Raw genomic sequence first — 20,562 nt, 5'->3', positions numbered from 1 at the left:
TTTATTTTCCTTTTTTTTTTCCAAAGGCTAAATCTTGCAGCTTTCCCAGCTCACACTTAGTTATGATCAAAAAAAAGTGAAAACTGCCTTTTAATTATGCTGTGCTACAATGAGGTCATGTCTTGTTCTTCCCAAACTTCTCCTAGGGTAGAACAAAGTAAGAAATGTAAAATAACAACTGTCATGTTGAAAATTTCCCCCACTTGCAGACAGAACTCTACCATTTTAGCCCAATTATCACTGTAAAGTGATCAAAGCTGTACTAGGGTAGGCTAGTTGAGCACCTTAATGCAGGAAAACACAGATGACAACTTCACATGACTCTAAACTGTAACAATTACAGTTGTATAAAATCTTTTATACTCAATATTTTTATATTTAAATGTTTACCGAAGTAAAAATCAGTATTTCAGTCTAGGACTTTATGTTCTAACACAGCACATAAATACATGGGGATTAATGTTATGAAGTGCTAGTCTGTAAAAGCTGCATATTTCTACCTTGCTGATTCAACATAATATTTTGAGAAGTCTCTGGTCAGTTGTAGTAATGCTATAAAGAACAATACAAACTTATTATCTATTAACCACTCTCAGTATATGAAATGCTGCATTATGGTTTGTTTAATGACTGACTAAGTAAAGGATGAGTTTGAAACAACAGTATACTGACAAAATCAATGGCTTTGGGTGACAGTACAGGAAGAATTATCATGAGATGTTCTAGCAAAAATACATCTCCTTGTTAGGATACTGACAAACAATGTTCAAAGTAAGCAGAAATTTTGTGGCAATTCTGTTATGCAAAATACCGTGGCAACTTGGCACTATAAGCCCCCCAATTGATAATCATATTTGAGTATATCTATAAAGCAGTTTAAAATCAGTAGGAAATCCCACCGGTTTAGAATAAGACATTTGCATGTTTTTGCAGATCAGAGCCTTGATATGACTAACCACCAATAAACCCACTATTTGCTACTGAAGCTCCAGCTACAGACCAGTGTTTGAACATCTTTCAAAATCAATCCTCTTGAGCTGAAGACAGCAACCTATTGTATCAAAGCTATTCAAACAAAAAATACAAATTTGGCATTAGTTAGAAGACTTACTTTTCTTCACTAAAGAATAAGCCTCATCTATTCTTCTTCTAATTGATGGATTCTTCAAAGTCACTTTTGCCTGTAGCACAAACATACAAAATACAGTTACTTGACTTTCTTCCCCACACATTCACACTTTAACAGAAAAGTTTAGAAAATGACAATTATTCAGAAGAACATGAGATGCAGGAATTTTAGAATTAGCATATGACTGTATCATCATACAGACTGCATTTATATAAGCAGTCACAAATCACAGAGGGCAAGATGCTCCTAGCCTGAGCAGCTATGCGATTAAAATAATAAAATGCAAATGCTACTGTAAACTTTTTTTTATTTATTTAAAGGTTACTGTATTGTTTACAGCATAATAAAAGTAACACTGTAATTTTATCAAGTATTACTCAAATACTAACCTTCTGATAGTTGTGAAGCAAAGCCCAAAGTGAAGCTGCTCCTATTCTCTGAACAGCATGACTGTCACTTTCCAAACAGGCAGACAGTACTGCAATCGCTTTATCTAATGAGAAAAAAAACAAACAAAAAAAACCCCCACATCTAGAAAATATCATCAAAAGCACACAAACATATTTACACACCTCAGTATTCTGACGCTTGGAGTACACTTATTTCTACGAGAAGCATTGGTATGGCAGATGAATTACCGAAACTTTATTATCAGATTAAGTAAATTGAAATATGTTCACAAAATTGGCAGACTACACTGAAAGAACTGTTAAAAAGAATATAGAAAAACAAAACCAAGCAAGACTAAAAAATTAAGCCATCAGTAATAAAACATGCATGTTATGTACAGCCACCAGCTATACACAGGGACTGAGTAAACCATGAAACTGTTTTATAACTCCCAGTAGCCACAATTAGAGCCACATCAGGATGAAAATTAAGATGTTTCTATTTTCCTTAGTATTTGCTATGTAGGTGATTTGTAACCAATGAGAAATGTTTGCCACCCAACTGTAGGTGCCTTAATTTCCTACCCTTGCTCTGAAGCCAGACTTTTCAAGATTGTTTGTTCCCTTCATAATAAAAATTCACAGATTACATAACTGAATAATGTATGCTTAAGGCAGCAAATCAGCATCTTTGGAAAATATGAAAAGCATGGACACTATGGAAGACCTGCTGAGAACTTGTAACAGACAGAAGCATTCTCTCTACAATTAAAAGGGGGAAAGAAACATGCCTTTTACAAACAACTGAAAAAAAGTTCTGTGCATGTTGTTATATTAAATATATATGCCATAATCATAACTATTATTATCATAAGTGTTTCCTGCACATGACAGAGCATGAAATAGTTTGTCTCAATATCCATGATTTGCAGGAGCTAATAAAGTTTTGTCCAACTGAAAGATAAGAACTTCAGTTATTTCAAACTGACACAAAGAATCCTTCAAATCTCCCAAAAAAATAGCTCTTTGAGAAAACTGCAAAAATCCTTCAAATGATCAGTCTCACAATAAATCTTGATTTTTTAAAACTACTTATTTCCTTTCGCTATATATTATATTTGCTTTTCTGCCAAAATATATGTTTTATAATTACTTCTACAAAAATAGTTTTTGCAAAAATTATTTTCTAAATAACAATCTTGAGTTCTTGGTCAGTAACTGAAATTGCAGTGAAAATATGGTATTATGGAAGACAATATTCTCAGAGTATAATAGCTTGTATACCCTTTAGACACTTACCATTAGCTAATATCTTTGGTTTATTAGTTGTACTAAAACATATGTTATGTAGAATAAGAAGTGCTAGATGTTGGCTGCTCTTGTGTTTGTATTTACACATTTCCACAATCTGGTCTAAAAACCCATTTATCTTCATGATCATCTGCTGTCCATCTTCTCCAAAAGATATGTTCAGTAGCAGCTTTAGCCAAAGAGTGGACACATTACCAGGATTTTTATGACTTCCTTTTGGTAATGAAAGACACAAAAAGTTCTGCAGGAAGTTACTCTGTCAGAAGGAAGAAAAAGGATGTTAGAATTTATAGTATTCCGTGGTTTGTTCATTGCTGTGTGACCTTCCAATCTGCACACTTGAATCAAAAAACTAGTACTAACATTTAATTTACATATTTCAGGAAGCCCATTATTAATCAAGGATTTTTGCAAGAATTACATATGAAAAAGAATCTACACTTTGGTTAAAAAGTTAATATGTTAAAATACATTTTCTTCTGTAATAATTTATGCAGTGTAGACACAAAAAAGTTGACCCAACACAATGTATTTCTTTAAAGGCTAATTCCCACCATGACATAAGCTTTTTGCTTTGCACTTATCATTTCTGCCCCAAAATAAGCCAGAAACAACTTAACTGAATCAATGCACTACTTAATGTATTCTTGATTCCTTATTTATTATCACTTGCATTATTAGCAAATGTTAAAAGTTAACATAGAATCACAAAAGATCTCGAGTTGGAAGGGACTCAAGGATCTACATAGTACCACCCCATGCTTCACTGACAGCCAGAGTAGTCTCCTCTGTTTTTGCGAGCTTTGAAGAAAACAACCTGTGTGTTGATATGACACACAATACTGCTTCCTAATCTCAGGGTTTGACTCCACTTGAAGGAGATTCTGAGCAGGGGAAAAATCTATTCCCCTTTTGCAAAAGGGAGATGTTCTAACAACATTCCTATGATGAAAAAACTCCTTGGCAAAATATTCCCATCCTCACTGATCCTTGACAACACATACAGGCACCTCGTCAAAAGCAAATAATCCAGCATACAAACTCATTGTGGTTTTCGTCACAGGAATATAATATTGATAACGTTAATTTTCAGGGATGGAATTAGTAATTCAGCATTATGAAAACAGAGCTCAGGACAGAGAATGAAGACTAAGTACTATTAGGCTAGAGTGAAACCATGAAGACAGCAAAAGTCAAAACAATTCACAGAATGGAACAGCTACCATAGAAAAGAACTCAAACAATATGTTTCTATAAAAAAAGTTTGAGTATCAGCAGTTTGGTAACTGTATGACCAGGTTTTACATATTTAGTACCACAAAAAGATCATATTTCCCCCTGCCTTTTCTAATAGTTAATTAGGTCCAAGCACAGAACATTGTTAGTGCAGATTGAAAGACACTGTTGTAACTATTAAACTACTATAAAGGATGCTAAAAACAAACACTTTTTACACTTTCTGTTGTGTTAGCTAGTTTTATCATGTCACCACTATACTTGATTTTCTACATGGTTTGACTTCTTGTGTTCAATTTATTTAAATGATCAAAGTTAAATTTAAAAGAAACAGATTTTTCAAAGAACAATTGATAACATAGACTAAGGATCATTCAATATACAAATTAAAAAGGGAAAACACAGTATTTAACTTTTATATAATAAGAACAGATTTCTACCCAACAGCCAATTACTGACATGTAGAACATCTTCGCTAAAACTGTAATTTTTATGAAGATTATGTTTCACAGAGTATACCTAATGATTTATCCAGTGTTCAATGCCTTGTTTACTCACATGCAGTTTGTTCTGCTAGTGATTGCTGTCAATATGTATAGATATTGAAAACTTTACACCCCAATGAAACTGTAAGTTTATAAAAAGTTCTAGCAAAAATTGTATAGTTCCATATGCTGCTTCTGTCCAGTCCAGACTATGAAGATGACTGAATTACACGCTACACTCAGGGAACAGTAACACAACTAACTGAGAAAACGCAACCGTTTTGATTCCCACAGAAGCATCTCTATATGATCACAGGACATTCCATGTTTAAGGGTTTAATTAAAAAAGAAAGTACATCCATCACATTGCTAAAATCAAGAATATTATTTACTTACCTTCTGAATAATGCCTTTACAGTCATGAGACAGAGCAAGGTTTGAAAGAAGACAAAAGACCACCTGCTGAACTGGGCTGTTATCGTTTGACACTTGGGAAGCCAATTTCAATATGTTATGCATTAATGAACTGCCAGCTGCACTTCGTGCAGTTGGAAGTGATGGTTGTCCACTGGTCCAACAGAGTGAAGCACAACCTTAAAGAAATTACATGTTTATCATATGAGAAATGCACATACATGTTAAAAAAAAAAAAATCTCTAGAAAGAGCAGTCTAACAGCTCAAAGTCTGAGACAGGACTTTTGAAAGGATTGTTGTTTGTTTTTTTTTTCTTTGAACTACAGCGAAGTCAATGGGACATATTTCAAATAGAAACATGCCTGAATGTGGCAGTTTACTGGAATAGGCATCTACTGATCTACTCTTCTAGAATCTAAGAGGCGATTCTGCTGTCAAAGAGAAGTCATTGATTTGTCTCCTTAAAAACTGGAACACCGTATCTAAGGTATTATACAATTATTTGGCATTAGAATCTGAGGGCACTCTGAAACTGGTTCAGAAAAGGAAGTCTCTACATCTGAAAGGTTTAATAAGTTTCTTAAAATATTTTTCTGAGAAATAAAAGCACTGTCTGCATCTGTCATTACCTTGTACCACAGTAGCATGCAAAATCCTATGCTACAAGCTCAAATTAATACAGCATCAGGTAACAACTAAGTTACCAACATGATGTTTGCGCACAGATATGCATATGTACCCTTTTATTTAGTGGCATTTGCCATTTGTAACAGTTAACTTCTTACATGGCAAAAGTAATTAAAAATGAGACAGTTTTTAACTGTTACAAACATCTACATGCATTTCTTTGCCTGACTACACTAAGGGGAAGTGGTTAACCAGTTCAGAGTAGGTAAGTTTGGGTCACCTCATAAGCCAACTATTCTGAACAGAAAGAAAAAACAAGATTAATCTAAAATCTTATTAGCAAAGAAAATAAACATGCAGCCTAGAGTCACTCAGAGTTAAGAAAAAAGACAGACCATCAGAACTTCAGCTTGATTTCCAGTACGTCATAGAACATTACATTTTAATTCTATATATCCTGTGGCTGACTAACACATATTTGTCCTTTCTTCAGTCCATGCTAAAAAAATGTCTTTATAGAAAGAAAAGCATTGTAAATTCATTTAAGGTCTGGATACATGAACTTAAAAAGAGGTAAAAAAGCTAGGAGACTTCAGAATATATTTTAACCATGCTAACTCTTTTACAGTACCTTGACAGGGAGAAATCAACAGATAATTACATGTCTCTTCAAGCCACCAGCATATAATTATCTGAGTCAATAGCCAGGATATGGAATGAGGCAAATTCATACCAGAAAAAACAAACAAACAAACAAACAAACAAAAAAACCCCAAAAACAAACAAAAAAAAATCACCAAAAACAAAAACAAAAAAAATGTGCTTCTAGTAGTGGGGATAATTATCAATGGAAATAAAAAGTTTCTTCAAATGAAGAAGAGAATCTTTATGAAAAGTATATAAATACAAGCTACTGAGCACAATGCAGAAATAAATGGAAGAAATTTAATACAGAATTAAATTAGATTATTGAATATTTCAAAAGCAGCATGTTCTCAATAAGGGCTGAAATGGAAACTATAAAGTACTGGTATACCGTTCTCTGTGAGAGAACTCCTGGAGTAGTATTTCTACAGTATACTATTCGGTTTGTAAGGACTTTCAGTGTAACCTTCAAACATAATGGTTTGAATCAAATGCTATTTAATGCTTTAATACAATTGTACTCTTGCTAAATCCAACAGACTGAAACAAGATCTGAACAAAAGTCTTGAATGTATTAAAATCAAAACTCTTGACAGACTTTGATGGACTAAAGCTTTTATATTCTGCTCTTATGGTAGTAATAAAGATTCTTTTCCCTCTATTAAATGCTTTTCTGTCTTAATTATTCTGGTTAATTATTTTGATGTATTAACATCATAGAGTGACTCTCATACCTGCAGGATAATTTGCAGTGTAGACACAAAGCAAATGCAGAGCTATTTGCATTGAGGAGTCATCTATTAACAACCATGGCCACAGTGAATGCAGAACAGGAACAAGATGAGCTTTGAGAGCTGCCATCTATAAATAAATGAGGAAGAATTAAAACTACTATACTATTGAATAGTTTGAAAATAAAATATAGAGTGAGAAAAGCATATTTTGAGGAAGAATTAAAACTACTATACTATTGAATAGTTTGAAAATAAAATATAGAGTGAGAAAAGCATATTTTTATCTTATTGTGCCCCATTAGTTTCCTTCAAAAGATTGTACAGATAGAACTGACACCCTCGATTCAACACTAATGAAATTAACTCTACCCGAGTCAAAACCAGCACATTTTAGTTACCGAAAGACATGCAAACAAAAGATTTATTCATTCTGACTGTGATTGTTCAAGAGCTCTCTATTCTGAAGTTTTATTCTATTCCAACTAAACTAATTATTGGAAAAAAAAGTATAAAAATAGAAGAGTATAGTTCTACAGAGCAAATCATAGAAAACTTGAGTTATCAACAGCAATCTTCTCCTCTCCTCCAAGCAATTGTCTCTGCAGACCCCTGATCAAAACCAGAAAAATATTCCACAATTATCTTATCTGAAATTATGGCACAACAAAGTTACGGGGACCTTAGGGATAACCAGATGGCGTATTCAGGTCCACAATTTACATTATGGTGTTCTGTATACAAAAAGGATGCTAACACATGCTCTCAACAGGGGTACTTCTGGAAGGTCTGGAAACCTTGTGGTTCCACCAGTGCATTTGCTAGAAGTATCATAATGCCAAGACAAATTAAACTGTGAAACAGAAAGTGGAAATAAATGTGTGAAAGGTGTCAGCAATAAGAAAGAGGAAGAGTAGTGATCAGAAAGAAAGAATACAGCGAAGAATGAAAAACAGGAACACAGTATTTTCCACATGTGAAAAACAGGTAGGCAGAAGAACTGAAGTAGAAAAGAGCTTGAGAAACACAGAGAAAAAGACGAAAAATGTGAAGAGAAATTCAAAACAAGATTCTAAGTAAGAAAAATTATGACAAAAAAATCAAGGTAAAACAAAATTTTGCCTTGCAGGATTAGTGTCATTAAACTAAGACAAAGAAAAGTAAATGGCAAAATATTATTTATAATTTCTTTTTTGGTTTTGGGTTGGGTTTTGTTTTTTTTTTTGTCCTTCAGAAAGGGAAAGGAAAAAAGGAGAGAAGAATAAGGAGAGGAAACTACTTTCCAAGATGTGAAGTGTATCTCCTATGAGCCTTTCTTGTGGTCCTAAGTTTTCTCCACATCCATTTTTCACATTATATGCTTCGAAAATTGATTGAAGCAAAGCAGAAGTGGGCATAAAGGATGATAGCCATCTGAAAGCTTTGGGAGATGATGTTTCAATGTGAACATTATGTTCCTAACGCATGTATGAAATATTCTTAGGTGGTGGGAATAATAATGAAATTTAAAGTATTTCTTGCCATTAATATGAAGCTTAAATTTAGCCAGCTTGAAAATAACTTCGAAGTAGAAAAAAAGAGAAATCACTAACTGAATGTGCTCACATTATTTCAGTGTAAAAATACTTACTTTGCACTCTTCATTTTGAAAGAGGCAGTTTCTGAGGAGCTGCATAGAACACCTTAACTGCTTGATATGGTTATCCTCCTATTAGAGAAAAATATTTGAAGATCATCAACATCAGACCAGAATGAATTCTGTACAAGTAGAAAAGAAATTTTCAAAGGACAGGCAGGATCCTACCTTCTGAAATGCTGGGGTTTAAACCCCAAGCCCCAAATTAAGGCTGACATATGGGTGATTCCCACAGCCCTTCACAAAGGGGGGGTGAGTTTACCTTTAAGCTTCCCTCCAGGGTGCAGCAGCCTTGCAGGGAGAGCCATGAGGTAAATGAGCCCCAGGTGTCTGCACTGAGTAACCAAAGGTCAGGTGTCCCACTTGGGGATAAAAGCCGGGACCACTTGCAGGCAGGGGCAGTGTCTGTGTGTGAGGTGGATGCCCTGTGCAGAGTTCCCTGTTGGGGAAGGACCTCCTGCCTCTCGGGGACTGGGCTCCAGTCAGGTCTGGTTTTTGTAAGTGTGGGCTGTGTAGAGATTCAGTATGTGGCTTCCTTGGTCTTATGTGTTTGGCTGGTTGACTTGGTTGTCTCCTGTCCCTGCTATGGGAGACTGCATGTCACCATTTATTCCACCCATTGTTGGTTGTGTAGTGTCATTGTTGGGGTCAGTGGATTGATGTTGATTATGTATAACCTGACTGACTTGTTTGTACCCCCAGTGCTCACCCATGTACTGACCCTTTTGTATCAAATACAAACTGGTTATTGGTTCATCGTTATGCTGGCTGTGTCCTTTATGCTAGGCCTGATAATTGGCAAAACACCTTCTCAGGTAGGATTCATCTCAGCTAGCTTTAACACATATTATATTAAAGACCTTTATAACATGTTATTTTGAGTCATCCTCACCTCTCTAACCCACAAATACTATTACTAGGAGCACTGATCTGGCCAAATGCAGACATCTGTAATGCAGAGCTCCATTTCTCTTAAGTAGAGAAGAATGGGTGGGAACACTTTCTGGGTATTTATTCCATCCTAAAGCAGACATCTAAACAAGTCAAATGAATCACTCTCTAGAAGCATCTATTTTTCTTCCTTGAATAAAAACAAGGATAAACTAGCTCTGTCTTGTGGATCTCTACATTTGCTCAGAGCAATCCATCCTTATATTCCCAGTGTCTTAGTCCTCTATCCTTAATGACTGAAATAGTTTCCAGCCTAATAAGAATACTACAAAGACAAATGCAGACCTTTGGACAGTGAGGTACTATACTGAGATTCAAGCATACAGGTAAACAAAAGATCTATTTTCATGATGCTGTTGTTAACACTAAAAGGCTAATGATGGCTGACCTAACTTCTATAAGGCTGACATACTAAACCACTTCTGAAAGACGATCAAATTCCAATAAGCTTGTTCACCACAGGAGACTATTTCTGTTTTATCAAGCATAATGGAAGAAAAATGTAAAATAGCATTCATGCTTAATCTCAGACAAGGTGAAGCAACAATGCTTATAAAATCATGTACAGTTGAGGACATTTAGAGATGAAGTGAAAGTCTGTCTTAAAGTTAATGAAATTCAAGTGTAGTAGATGAAAAACATACAAATGAATTTTATGACTTTTTTTCATTTTTAGCTAAATAAATGCTAAGATGTTCCTTCAAGAGCTTCCATATGTATTAATCTATTTAAGAAAAAAATAGCTCTAAATCCTATAAAATGCCACAAGCAACAACTTATACTTAATGTGGAAACCTCTATGAGGTTAAAGTTATGAATTGTGTTCATGGCACTGTTTGAATTTTTTTATTTTAGAATATCTTGATATTTACTAAAATCCTATCTAGAGGTTTGTGGGTTTTTTTATTGGCTTGGATATTTGTAAATATTTTTCATGACCTTGGTTAGCATCACACAAATTATTGTGAAAGAAAAGGAGTGTCGGGTAAAATACTTCAGTTACCCTGAGAATGAAGCTAGGTCAAACACATTTTTCCCAAGTTAAAAGAAAAAGAAAACAAACTCTGATAACTTCAAGACCTGCACTCCGAAGTGGGCTGAGGGGCAGTTTTGTGAATGATCAGCTAAATCTGACTATGAGAGCAATATCTCAGTTTCCCTTCTGTGAAACTAGATTGCTTGTTGTTATCCACCACATATCATGAAGAGCAGGTTCACATATGATGTAGCAATTTACAGTCCAAGCTCAGCAGGGAAATCTGCCACAAAGTCTTTTGCAAATGGCTTTCAAAGAATTCTTAAACATAAACAGTCTTTCTGACCTTTCTCAGAGGCTCCTTTCCTTCAATTTATCTGAAATTCTGAATTCCTTCTATATTTAGGAGAGCAGCAAATATTCCCAGCTTCCCCCTTCTCAACCCAATAAATACAAAGAACTAGTTGACTTCATCCTCACTCTACATATCCAATGCAGGACACCTTTCAGCCTCCACCCCTTGAAGAAATGATAAAAAATGTGTTTAGGAGATCTCAAGAAAAAATACTCTAGCCTTCAAATGTCAGGGTGAAACTGAAATTCTTTTAAGAGCTCACTGTTATAAAACACAGTTCCACACAATCACAAATCAAGGCTAATGTCTGTGCCAATGTCTGAGAAAAAAAACACTGTTGAGCTCAAACATGTGGAAATATCCTGCAGGAAGATGTTTTCTGCAATGCCTGCTTTATGTGGGTGTAGATAAGATATTAAACTTGACAGCAGAGGTTATTATAATTCTCTTAGATGAAAATGATAGAAAACAAGCAGATTGCAACAAAAATCTTATGAAACTGTTGTATGATGGTAAGAAGTAATCTATGTCCAGATGTGGTAAGGAAGAGCTGGGTGATGTGTCTAGAATAACTGGAAGACTGCTAGTTGCTGGCTTCAACCAGAATGGGCTAGTTACTAATTCTGATAACCTGGACTAAAAGTGGGTGTCATTGTTTGGGTTCAGAGGACAACTGATCAGCACTAAGCACAAATGAGCTCTCCCAGAAGACCGTCCTCCAAGAACTTTCTCCAGCACTGAGTACTTCCCATGAGCCATAGCTGTTCCTGAGCTGCTCCAGCATGGATCCGTCACACATGTTGCAGTCCTCCCAGCACTGAAGTACAACAGCAGGGGCTTCTTCCCACAGAGTCGCAGCCTTCTCTGGGTGCAGCCACCTGGTCCAGTATGGGGTCTTCCACAGGCTGCAGGCCGATATCTGCTCCATCACTGTCACATCCAACTCAGATGGAGGGGGACAAGTGACTCAGATTCACAAATCCCCAATTGGAGCAGACAACAAGTCTCCAAGTTCCAGCATTTATTAACTACCCACAATGTACTAATTGAACACACGATAATTGGCTAAGTATATAGCAAGTTGTGGCGAACAATACAATATGCCTTGCATTTTTTAATGGGAAAGGGAAAAGAGGGAGATACAGGGAATGGGGAAATACAGATCACCGGTCTGGGTTCCTGCATTGATCCTGCCAGCGAGGGTTCCAGGAGGCAACCGTCTTTTTCACTGGCATCCGTCCTCTTCGCTTCACTGCTCTCTCCAGGTGGCTGGGGGGCAGAGAGCCCCCCTTTCTTCCCCCCCTTGATTTATACAAACTTTCCTTGGGTCCGTCCCGTAGGTTAACCCACATAGGTGTTTCATGGGATGATGTAATTAGCATGATCATGTCAGCCTTCGTTAGCATATTGAGGGGTGTTAACTTTAATATGCATTTTGTGGATAATGAAGCAAAGTTCATTCACCAGACGCATGGCCCTTGAAATTTGCCCAAGTGCCCCAGAGGAGAGCCGTCCTGTCTCCACAGGGCTCTCTCCCCCCAGCTGCATCGGGCAGCGTTATCGGCTTCAGCCTCCACAGAATGCACCCTGTGACTCATAGTTTTGTCCTGCGAGTGTTTCTTTCCTAGGCTGTTTTTCTTAGTTTCTCACAGGCCTGGTTTCTCGTCTCTCACAACCATGGACCTCTCATAGGCAGCAGGAGCGAGGCCATGCCGTCTCATCATGGGGTACAGGGGAGTCTATGCACTGAAGCATCTCCCCCGCTTCCTCCTCCTTTCTTCCACTGACCTCAGTGTTTGCATAGATATCCTCCTCACAACTTGCACTCCTGCTCCCAGGTTCCCCTTCATAAATATGTTACCATGGAGGCACAGCCACTGTCACTAACTGGCTCAGCCTTGGCCAGAGGCAGGTCTGACTTGGAGCCAGAGGAGCTTCAAGAAGCTTTTCACAGGGCGCCAATGTAGCACCCTCCCCCACTACCAAAAAGTCCTGCCATACACAGAAACTCAACACACAGAAGTCCTGAATCCTCCAATTAGTGAAAAGACATGAGACAGAGCCACTAATTCAGAGGCTAATCATGTATTGTGCTTCACACATAGATTGTTTAGATTAGATAAACAGAAGCTTAGAGTTCTGGAGAAAAAAGCTGGTGGTGAAAAGGATTCCTGAAATGAAATGATCTCTGAAAGAAATGGGCTCAAAAAGAAGAATGTGACGATCCTGCAAATGGGAGAAGATCCTGGAGACAAGAAAGATGCACGGAGACAAACACCAGTGTACGGCCAGGAGCTTTGGCCAGTAACACCCAAGACTGGTAACTGAGCAGCTGCAAAGCATGAACCAATGTGATTTTTGGCCTGACTTCCCTGAACCAGCAGTCATCTCCATGTCAGAAAAGGAAGTTGAGACCTAGTGAACATAACTCTGGGTGTGTAAGATAATCAAGCTGGTAAAAGTTCATTGTCATTTACTCTGTCTCACCCCTGACAGATACCAAGAGTATCAGTCCTGAGAAAAAAAAGTTGGGAAGTGCCTTGTCATATCAGTCTTTTGGGTTTTATAGTTACCTTTTTTTTTTGTGCTTTCGCAGGCTTTAGGGAATCCAAATTCAGCTGTGCATGAATATGTTTCATGTTTTCTATATGGCTGTCTATCAGGTCAACTGGAAGACAAAAAATAGTAACATTCAAAAGTTCACTCACTATCAAAAATATTTTATGAAACATAAAATATCTGTCTTTCAGTGGTCTTGATTACTGTTACACTCCTGAACTGAGATTTAAGGTCCAAATTCTCTGACTAATATATTATAATCTTATTGATATCAGGAACTAGAAAACAGTCTCTGAGATGGAGTGCATCTAGTTGAATGATCTTGAGAATCAAGAATACATTTGAGTCCTCTTGCAACAGAATCCTGCGAGACGAACGCGCAAATAAAGGACTGAAAATGGGGAGAGGAAGATGATTTAGGAGAGAGCTCATAACTCTTAAGGGTATCTTCATCGATGTTGCCTAGAAGACCGAAGCTTCAAGAAGTCAGGGCATGCATTTATTTTTCCCAACACTTCCCTAACAGTAGCAGATGTGCTGCATCTGAAGTGAGACAAAGGAAAGCAAAATGTTGAGTTAGGCTCTTTTGCAATCTAGAGTCTTAAATTTATTACAAAATCATGGAGTGATTGCATCAATGGACAAGGGCAGAGATGTTGTCTATCTGAACTTCTGCAAGGCCTTTGACACAGTCCCCCACAACATCCTTCTCATTAAATTGGAGAGATATGGATTTGATGGGTGGACTGTTCAGTGGATGAGGAATTGGTTGAATAGTGGCATCCAGAGGTTATGGTCAGTAGCACAATATCCAGATGGAGACTGGTGACAAGTGGTGTCCCTCATGGGTCCATCCTGGGACCAGTACTGTTTAATATCTTCATCAGTGACATAGACAGTGGGACTCAGTGCACCCTCAGCAAGTCTGCTGATAATGCCAAGCTGTGTGGTGTGGCTGACACGCTGGAGGGATAGAATGCCATCCAGAGGAATCTGGACAAACTTGAAGAGTGGGCCAGTGCAAACCTCATGAGGTTCAACAACGCCAAGTGCAAGGTCCTGCACATGGGTCAGGGAACCCCTGGTATCAATACAGGCTGGGGGATGAAGGTATTCAGAGTAGCCCTGCCAAGAAGGATTTGGGGATACCAGTGGATGAAAAGCTGGACATGAGCCAGAAGTGTGCACTCACAGCCCAGAAGGCCAACTGTATCCTGGCCTCCATCAAAAGAAGTGTGGCCAATAGGTCAAGGGAGGTGATTCTCCCCCTCTACTCTGCTCAGCTGAGAACCCACCTGCAGTACTGCATCCAGCTCTAGAACTCTTAGCATAGGAAAAACATGACCCTGTTGAAGCAGGTCCAGAGGGCCACAAAGATGATCAGGAGGACGGAAGAGCTATCCTATGAAGAAAGGCTGAGAGAGTTGGGGTTGTTCAGTCTGGAGAAGAGAAGGCACCAGAGAGACTTTAATTGCAGCCTTTGAATACTTAGAGGGGTTATAAGAAAGAGGGGGACAAACTTTTTATCGGGGCCTGTTGCAAAAGGAAAAGGGGAAATGCTTTTAAACTAAAAAAGAATAGATTTAGACTAGATATAAGGAATAATTTTTTACAATGAGGGTGATAAAACACTAGAACATGTTGCCCAGAGACATAGTAGATATTCCATCCCTGGAATCTTTCAAGGTCAGGTTGAACAGGGCTCTGAGCTTCACTGGTTAAAAAAAACTGTCTGGATGGCCAGGCCCAAAGAGTTCTGGTGAATGGAGTTAAAACCAGTTGGCGGCTGGTCACAACTGGTGTCCCCCATGGCTCAGTTTTAGGGCCACTCCTGTTTAACATCATTATTGATGATCTAGATGAGGGGATCGAGTACACCCTCAGTAAGTTTGCAGCTGACACCCAGTTGGGTGGGAGTGTTGATCTGCTCGAGGGTAGGGAGGCTCTGCAGAGAGACCTGGACAGGCTGGAGCCACAGGCTGAGGCCAACTGGAGGAGTTTCAATCAGGCCAAATGTCGGGGGCTGCCCCTGGGCCACAACAACCCCCAGCAGCGCTACAGGCTTGGGGAGGAGTGGCTGGAGAGCTGCCAGTCAGAGGGACCTGGGGGTGTGGATTGACAGCCGGCTGAACAGGAGCCAGCAGTGTGCCCAGGGGGCCAAGAAGGCCAATGGCATCCTGGCTTGTGTCAGCAATAGTGTGGCCAGCAGTGACAGGGAAGGGATCTGACCCCTGTACTGGGCACTGGTGAGGCCGCCCCTCGATTCCTGTGTTCAGTTTTGGGCCCCTCACTACAAAAAGGACATTGAATGACTCGAGCATGTCCAGAGAAGGGCAACGGAGCTGGTGCAGGGTCTGGAGCACAGGTCGTACGGGGAGCGGCTGAGGGAACTGGGGGTGTTTAGTCTGGTGAAGAGGAGGCTGAGGGGAGACCTCTTCGCCCTCTACAGCTACCTGAGAGGAGGTTGCAGAGAGCTGGGGATGAGTCTCTTTAAGCAAGTAGTAAGCGACAGGGCAAGAGGGAATGGCCTCAAGTTGAGCCAGGGAGGGTTTAGACTGGATATTAGGAAGCATTTCTTTCCAGAACGGGTTGTTAGGTGTTGGATGGGCTGCCCAGGGAGGTGGTGGAGTCCCCATCCCTGGAGGCGTTTAAGAGTTGTGTCGACTTAGCGCTTAGGGATCTGGTGTATTTGGGAACTGTTGGTGTTAGGTTAATGGTTGGACTGGATGATCTTCAAGGTCTTTTCCAACCTAGATGATTCTGTGATTCTGAGTTGAAGATGTCCCTGCTTACTGCGGGTGTGTTGGACTAGATGACCTTTAAAGGACCCCTCCAACCCAAACTATTCTATGATCATAGGCTCATGGGATAATTCAAGTTGGAAGAGATGGCCTCCAGAGTTCATATAGTCCAGCCTCCTGCTCAAAGCAGAATTAGCTATAAGATCAGGCAAAATTTACCTCTAGTCTTATGGGTCTTGAAAATAGCTACTGTACAGTATGTCTAGCTACTGCTTGACTGGCTTCAAAGGGGAAATGTTTCTTTATGGACAGTCTGACACTCACATTTCAATTTATGCCCATTCTCTCTCATCCTCCTACACCATGTACTGCTGTGAAAAACCTTGTTCTGTCATCTTCAAAATCTCATAGGTAGGAAAAGGATGCTATTAGGTCTCTCCAAAACCTTCTTTTCTCCAGGGTGAACATGGCCAGTTCCCTCAACCTCTCCTCCAAGGACAGGTGGACACAACCACCTTGTTGTCCCTCTGCTGAATTTGCTCCAGTTTGTTGATGTCTTTCTTGTACTGAGCCAAAACTGCATGCATTATTCTAGATCTGGTCTAACAAGTGCTAAATAGAAGAAAGGTAATCCTTTCCTCTCAGTCTACTGGCTGTGTTCCTGTTCATACAGCCCAGGATGCTGTTAGTTTTCTCACATTCCGCTTGCTGCCTAGGAAGACCTCAAGGTCCTTTTCAGCTCCCCAGTCAGCCTGTACTGCTGTAAAGGGTTGTTCCTTTACAGGTATCTTAAAAAGTAGTCCTTAAGAGCTGAACAGGTGATGTTAGAGCTACAGAAATCTTCAGAACATTGTTTTAAACCCCAGAACTCTAAAATCTGTGTTGCATTACAGCAACGATGACTTGAAGGCAGCTCTAGCACAGAACTTGACTACACTTCATGCGTTGGTAGAGTCTTCACAGGACGTCAGCTCTTAGATGATTTAGTGGGTCAACAACAGAAGAACATGCGTAATTGAAGTTTGGAGTTTTCTGCCACTATTGAGATTAGACATTAATCAGATAGATCTAAGGCTATCTAGTTCAGTGTAATGTAGATTTAAAGGACTGAACAAATCAATGGAGAGATTCAAGAAATGAGAAAGCACCCAAGACAAAGTGCATTTGGGCTGATCAGCAGTTCTTAAATGCATGATACATGAGAAATGCAAATTAACCAGTCTCCACTGTGTTCTAGTGGGCACAAAAAGCCTTTGATTAGAAGTTTTCTACATTTGTTTTACTGCTGTTAAGTAAAAACCTTAAGCATGGAGGATGTTGCATTTCAAGGGGAGAAGGTCCTACTTAAACTGTAAAATGGGAAGAAAGAAACAAAGAAGCAGGGACAAACAAAGCTGAGAAAAAGAAGTCTGTTCTTGTCTAGGTACAGAGAGAACTGAGAACACGGGGTATACTTTCACTTACAAATCTGTACTGGCATAGCATGAAACAAGAAATGGAAGATACTGCCAGTGCAAAAATCTCATTTCGAATGAATATGTCACTAGCAGTAAAAGCTTAGAGATCTCTTCTCACTCTAACACAGAGCTGTGATTTCAACACAAATTTTTAGACTGGCTACAACACAGTATTTTATCTGTAGCTGAGAAATGTAATTATTAATAAATTTTCTCTGTAAAGATCTGCAAAAAATGCTACTGAAAACTAAGTATTTTGTTTTGAGAAAACACATTATGATTTAAAAAATACATAAAAAAACCTGAAAGTATTTGATTCATAAATCATTTAACATACATTTTGAAACGCTCACCTTCCAATGCACATTTCTGGGCATTTTTACTGACAGCTAACAGAGACAGCAGTGCATTTGTAGCAACTTCTTTCAGGACATCCTTTGAAGATTTTCTCTCACAGACCTACAAATAATGCAATTTCATTACAGAAATGAAAAAATGACCATACTAAAAGTAGTATTCATATGCATAAATATGTTCTCATAGTCTCTATTTTCATTTGGATGATTCATCACTGTATTCCTATCAGAGTTCTCCCTCTCTATATTCAAGTTTAGAGTCTGTCTGCATTGAAGTCTTTCGTTATTTTTTTCTAATTAAAATGTTAAAAAAGTACTTTTTTTTTTTGCTCCTAAGCCCACTCCTCTTATTCTTAACATTCTACCTTCCTAAAGCCTAAATTCCCAGCCCTGGCTAATATTCAAATATTCAGGCTTCCTATTGCAGACAATTCACTGACCTGCCTTTAGTGCAATCTTACTTTCCTTCAACAGAATGATGAAGAAGAGACATTAAATATCAGTAAAATTCTTTAGAATAAAAATATCATTGACAAGTGGATAATTTTTTTTTAGATACTCTGCCAACCAGAGAAAAATGGTAGTTTGTCTTACTTTTTCAAGGCCTTTGTGAGCGTCACCATATTTCTAATAACATAAACACAATCTCTGTGCTTTCAAAGGAATATTTATTTGGACTCATATAACAAAACAGTTGAAAGACAAAGAGCTGTCTGTGCTTTATATATTATCCAGTAGAGAATTTTGACCATCTAGCAATTTTCCCTAAAAGATCATCCCAATATTCACGTCCAATATAATGGAAAATAGTATGCATTATAATTAGTATAATATAGTAAAATAAAAACTGTTGCTGGACCATAGTTAAAGAAAAACATACAGCATTTTAAGAAAAACAATACTTCAGGCAGACATCTCATGAGCCATAGAACCTCATTGATTTTACAATTCTATGTACATCATCTTTTATTGGCTTTAGTTCTCTAGCTAGTAATTACAAAACAATTTTTTTTCCAATTTTAATATGCAATAAAATATCAACGTATGCTCTAGGGTTATCATTTATTGAAGTGTACAGTGTAACTAGGACTGAAAAGGTCAAGGGATGAAGACTAGTAAGGTAATAACTTGAAAAAAATCCCACCTCATTGATAAAGGACAACTGACACCACATTAAAGCACCAAAGCATGGACTGGGTTCTGCATTTATAGCTAACAGAAAAAAATTCTCATTTAGACTACAACCAGTTTTATTAGATCCCAAGTGAAATCTCAAAGTTGAGAGCAACATAAGAATGTTCTAAGTAAATTAACTATTTTTCTGTACTCTTAGGTGGTGGTTTCTTCTCAAATTAATGTGAATTTAATTTATTTAGTTAATGTGAATTAGTTTGAGTAATTAAAAATATAAAAAGCTTAAAGTTTAAACTTGATGCTAATTTACACAAGCCAGGAAAAATCAAAATGTTGAGTTCCTTCAATCTTGCATAATCTAAAGAGTAGATTTGTGATTTATCCACTCAAAGGCTTTTGCTCTATTAAATTGCTAGCTGGTTTTATTTTTTCAGTAGTTAGAAATGTTTTAGTAATAAAAAACATATTTCCCTGCCAATCTCCTGGTATTTTCCTCTAATGAAGTATTATGTGGCTCATTAGAACTGTTTAAATCATTAAGGTGATTTGTCCCATATTTATATCTTTTTATAAAGTTTTCATTTCATCTGTTTTCTAAATTTTATCTTAAAACCCAGCAAAATTCCATTTTTTTAAGCATGCTCCTTTATGCATTTTTTTCCTTACTCTGCAATCAAGAATTACAGTTTATAATAAAAAAGAAGATTTATGTCAATCATAGGGAACACAAGTAATTAATAATTGATGATTAACTACTAGTTGAATTAAAAAACCCCTCTAAGTTTATAATGCTTTCTGCCAGCAAATTCTATAGTTTTCAACTACTAGTATTAAAGTATTAAAACAAGAATGGACACTTAATTATTTTTTGAAATCATGATAAATAATAAATTTAGTATCTCCCATAAAGCCGCAGCAGATCTAGCTATGTTAGTCTGCATCTACTGTTAGTTAAATGGGAAATCAGTATTTCTAAATTATCGCAATTTTTTTATCTAGATAAAAAAAAGTAGAGCATAAATTTAAGACTTTATGTATGGATTATGGTTTCCTTATTACTTTTACTTCTGATCTTGAAAACACGCATACAAGGGTTAAAGTTTATGTCCACAAAAGCACCAAAATCTTTTAAAGTCAGCATGTGCATTTACTAAATTGGTTGTATGCAATAATGCACACTGATTTACGACCTGGTCTGTTAATATTCACACCTGCAGACTGGGTCCTAATTTTCCACTGCATATCATCTATTCTGTATGTTTTATGTGATAGGATGATTACTGGAGATGCCTGATTGTTTCAAAATTCTCTCTCACAGCCTTTTCCATGTTAGTCAATTACTTGCTTCAGTGGTTGTCTTGAAGAAAGATCATATTTAGATCTTTTGGGTTGTTTTTGTTTTGCTCTTTTTTTTTTTTTTTTTTTTTTT

The 20,562-nt window shown here is 37.7% G+C and overlaps 1 protein-coding gene across 1 annotated transcript in view; it reads right to left on the bottom strand.

Annotated features, from left to right (window-relative positions):
- RTTN (rotatin) overlaps positions 1-20,562 on the bottom strand; it is a 63,052-nt gene that overhangs the window by 678 nt on the left and 41,812 nt on the right. Inside the window, exons 25-32 of the mRNA XM_026843596.1 lie at positions 17,997-18,102; positions 13,460-13,554; positions 8,599-8,676; positions 6,972-7,098; positions 4,947-5,143; positions 2,818-3,085; positions 1,519-1,622; positions 1,112-1,181 (exon numbers count right to left, since the gene is read on the bottom strand). Of these exons, the coding sequence (XP_026699397.1) occupies positions 1,112-1,181; positions 1,519-1,622; positions 2,818-3,085; positions 4,947-5,143; positions 6,972-7,098; positions 8,599-8,676; positions 13,460-13,554; positions 17,997-18,102 (1,045 nt within the window). The remainder of the gene's footprint in view (positions 1-1,111; positions 1,182-1,518; positions 1,623-2,817; positions 3,086-4,946; positions 5,144-6,971; positions 7,099-8,598; positions 8,677-13,459; positions 13,555-17,996; positions 18,103-20,562) is intronic.

Source organism: Athene cunicularia, assembly GCF_003259725.1.
Source record: "Athene cunicularia isolate RWA chromosome 2 unlocalized genomic scaffold, athCun1 chr2_part1, whole genome shotgun sequence".
NCBI lineage: Eukaryota > Metazoa > Chordata > Aves > Strigiformes > Strigidae > Athene > Athene cunicularia.
The sequence above is the reverse complement of the archived record's forward strand: the minus strand, read 5'-3'. Positions and strand labels throughout refer to the sequence as shown.